The 3,418-nt window shown below is 56.9% G+C and overlaps 1 protein-coding gene across 2 annotated transcripts; it reads right to left on the bottom strand.

Moving 5' to 3' along the window:
- Nucleotides 1-646: 646 nt before the first annotated feature.
- On the bottom strand, nt 647-2,989 carry MID1IP1 (MID1 interacting protein 1). 2 transcript variants are annotated; one of them, XM_020913684.2, is made up of 2 exons: nt 2,687-2,989; nt 647-2,415 (listed from the first exon to the last, which is right to left on the bottom strand). In XM_020913684.2, the coding sequence occupies exon 2, from the start codon at nt 2,151-2,153 to the stop codon at nt 1,605-1,607; it is 549 nt and encodes a 182-aa protein (XP_020769343.1). In that variant the 5' UTR covers nt 2,154-2,415; nt 2,687-2,989; the 3' UTR covers nt 647-1,604. The 2 variants fall into 2 exon arrangements, with proteins under 2 accessions (XP_020769343.1, XP_020769342.1); XM_020913683.2 differs by having other exon boundaries at nt 647-2,412.
- Between the last annotated feature and the right edge of the window lie 429 nt (nt 2,990-3,418).

The following is a 3,418-nucleotide window of genomic DNA, read 5'->3' as shown; positions in this document are numbered from 1 at the left end:
TGCTGCAGTCTTGCTCAGATCTGCTGTCCACAGCCACAGACTGACTCCCTGAAAAACTGGAAGCATTGCTGGACACAGCTTCACAAAGCTTAGCACTTCACTGGGAATAGTCCAAGAGGCCACAGCGAGTGTTATAAAACATTTAAGTCTCTCCTAAGATTAACATAGAAGACTGGTAAATACAAGACCTGAAAGGTGTGTGCACTAGTATTAGCTAGTGTTGTTCTTCCAATTTTTACCTCTCAGTAGCCAAGTGAAATTTCTACCTTTAAGATAAGTAGCTAGGCCTCAAAATGCACAATGTGTGCTTGAGTCTCTAGAAAAATTCAAAATGTTAACTAAGCACTCTGATAAGCTAGTCAAGTTGGTTGAAAACTCTAATATATGTACCTTCCCATAAATACTCTGGGTATTTATGAACTTTTTGTTGAGACTTACCTTGGTATTGAATTAGAAAAAAGCTTGGAAGTAAATCTTGTTGGTAGCTTCCTCCCAAACAAAGCTGAATACTTACAAAGGTGATTATCTACCACTTTGAAATACCAGAGAAAAATAAAATTAGCTTTTGCTAAAAAAAAAAAGTTTATTTTTATTTAATGACTAAGCCATTCATTGGCAGATTAGAAAGCAACAAACTTTTGTCAAGTTTCGTTAACACATTTGCTTTTTTTTATTTTTTAGAATATAGTCTACATCTGGATTAAAAAAGTTTTAAATAAATTTAAGACATATAACAACAGTGGAACCCTTCATCATTCTATGTACAACATGGATAGAATGTCAGTTGGTTCCATCTTGGGTAAGTCCACTTTCTCATAACAATGTTATTATTTTCACCAAGTGGCAAGCTTCCTACAAGCTGGCACCGTGCCAGCTTACACATACTGGGGTGGGGGTGGTGTGAAAGGGATGGGATAGAGGTGCCACAGGACAACTATACAGTGTAACAGAAAATCATTAATAAACTAGTACCGGTTACCGACACAGTGCTGTTTGTGCGCCTATCACAATGGAATCGCCGAAGTTTCAGAGCAAGGAGGAGATTCGAAATACTTAGGACGGGGCCACTGTTACCGGAAAACTGATGCAACCTTAGCAACACTGCTGCCTCCACCAGCCCAACGGCAGGGCGGCGGGAGGCTGCGCAATCGCCCCGCCTTCCCCAGCGCTCAGCTCCGGGCAGCGCTCCCAAGTGTGGCAACCCAGCGCCGCGCCCCGGAATGGCCTATTCTCGGCCCTTCTCCTCCGGAAAGAAAAGAAACTCCAGGAAAGGCACAGACTGAATGCAGGGCGTCAACTCAGGCCCATTCCCACCAAAGTAGAACACAGCCCCCTCATTCCCCCACCTCCGCCCGACCCCGCCGGGGGAGAGAAGGAAGTCCTTGAGCACTATCCCACCTCTTTGGCCACCACTTTCCTCTCTGCTCTCGCCAAAGAAGCCCCTTCCTCCATGCTGCCCTGCTGCGCCCCCAGCATGTACGCAGCCCCCCAACTTTGCAGTCCGCCCATCGCGCCCTAGAGCCAGAAAGAAAATAGCTTTAAGGAAAGAGAGAGGGTGAGAGATGGGACCAGGAAGGGTGCGGGACAGCCGCGGGCGACCCGCCTCAGTGCCCCCAATTGCTGAAGCCGATCTCCTGCTTGTATCTGTTAGTGAGGATGTTGGCTTTGCGCGTGAGTTTGGAGAGCACAGTGTGCAGCCCTCGCAGGTGGTAGTGGAACTGCTGTTCCAGGTCCTCCTCGCCGGCGTCCGCGCCCTCCAGGTTGCTCAGGTCCACCAGGATGTCCTTGGACTTCCAGGCGCTCCCCTCCTCGCTCCCCGCCGCCGGCGGCTGGTGTAGGACTCCCCACTCGATGTCGTTGCGGATGGACTTGAGCAGCACGTAGTGGCTGTACATGTCCCGGGTGGGCGCGAAAAAGCTGCCATTGGCGCTGCCCGGGCTGGGGGCCGGGGGCGTGCGCTCCTCCAGGCAGCCGCCGCTGCCGCCTACCTCCACGCCGACGTCGTTGTCCAGCTCGGGCTCGGCCAGCGGCACGTCGCGCAGCAGACTGGGCACCATCACCGTCTGGTCCATGTTGTTCACGGCGCCGATGAAGCGATTCATGGCGTTAAAGAGCGAGTGCTTCTGGTTGTAGGTGTCGCAAATTTGCATCATGGTGGCCGCGTGGGCGCCGAAGCACAGGGACGCAGGGGCACGGGATGGCCGGCTAGGGCGAGGGGCTGCCCGCCTTCACGCGCTCTGTGAGGCCCGCGCCGGGAGCCTGGCTACTGCCGGTGCGGCGGGATTCCCGGCTCCTCCTCCGCCTTCTCCAACTCGTCTCGATCGCAGCCCGGCCCCGCGGGATGCGCGACTTCTGGCTTAGGCGTCCGGAAGCTCGCGATATCAGCTCGTGGTCCCTGGGTCGAGCCCTTGCCTGCTTGGAAGACGGGGACGAAAGAGAAGATTATTCACCCAGCTAGGGTGCCCGGTACCCCCGCCTGCGCGCACCGCCCCTCCCCCACATCCCCCCGGTTACTGCTTCTCTGGGACGGCGCCCGGGTGGCTCCCAGCAATCAGGCGGTCCCACCTCCTAGCGCGCCCAGTGCCTCCGAGAGAAAGAAAGTGGGCTCCCCACTCCCGTCTCCCTCCGCAAAGCCGGAGTCCAAGCACCCCCGAAGACCGGGCAGAAATGGGGAGAGGGCACGCACTTCCTCCGGCGCCTCGAGATCCCCTGCTGCTGGGTAGCTCAGTGTTCCCGCTCCCGGCGGCTGCTGCTTGCGGCTGCTGCGGCGGTCAGTGGCCGAACTGTGTCTGCGGGCGGTGGTGGTGTCGTGGGCCCCCTACCCATCCCAGGTGCTCAATTTATAGAGCCCTGGAAAGGTGTCGCCGACGCTCAGGGCCACCCCTTGAGTCTCCTCCTCCCGCCTCCCCGGCAGCGCCGAGATAAAAGGCCCAAGCTGAGGATGACCGGGAGTAACACTCTCTGGGCCCTTTCTACAGCGGGGGCGGGGCGTGCTGGGCCAGCCCCGCCTCTCGCCTGATACCCGGGCGGAGGGAGGGCGCCGTGGCAGGGCAGGGCAGAGGAGAGATGGAGCAGCCAGCCGCACCCGCCAGCGCCGAGTGCAGAGCAGGCCAGTGTTGGGGGGGGGAGGTCAGGCGCTGTGTGGGTAAAGGAGGGGCCGGCGTCCCCTCTGGCCAGTGGGCGGGCAGGAGTGCGGGGGATGGGTGGGCCTTGCTCATGTTCCGGGGGTGGGAAGACCGAGTTGCTTGTGCCCTGGTCGAAAAGTGAGCCCCCCCCCCTCCAACCCCGCATCTATGCTGGCAGTAGCCCGGAAACTACCAGTCCGGTTTATTAATAGCCGTCGGGGGAAAGGGACCCGCAGTAGCAGCAACTCCATCCCGAGACTCTTACGTAAGAAGGGTGAAAGAAGAGTGACGGG

The sequence above is a fragment of the Odocoileus virginianus genome, chromosome X (assembly GCF_023699985.2).
Source record: "Odocoileus virginianus isolate 20LAN1187 ecotype Illinois chromosome X, Ovbor_1.2, whole genome shotgun sequence".
NCBI classification, from domain to species: domain Eukaryota; kingdom Metazoa; phylum Chordata; class Mammalia; order Artiodactyla; family Cervidae; genus Odocoileus; species Odocoileus virginianus.
Note: the sequence above shows the minus strand (reverse complement) of the source record. Positions and strands in the feature narration are given on the sequence as shown.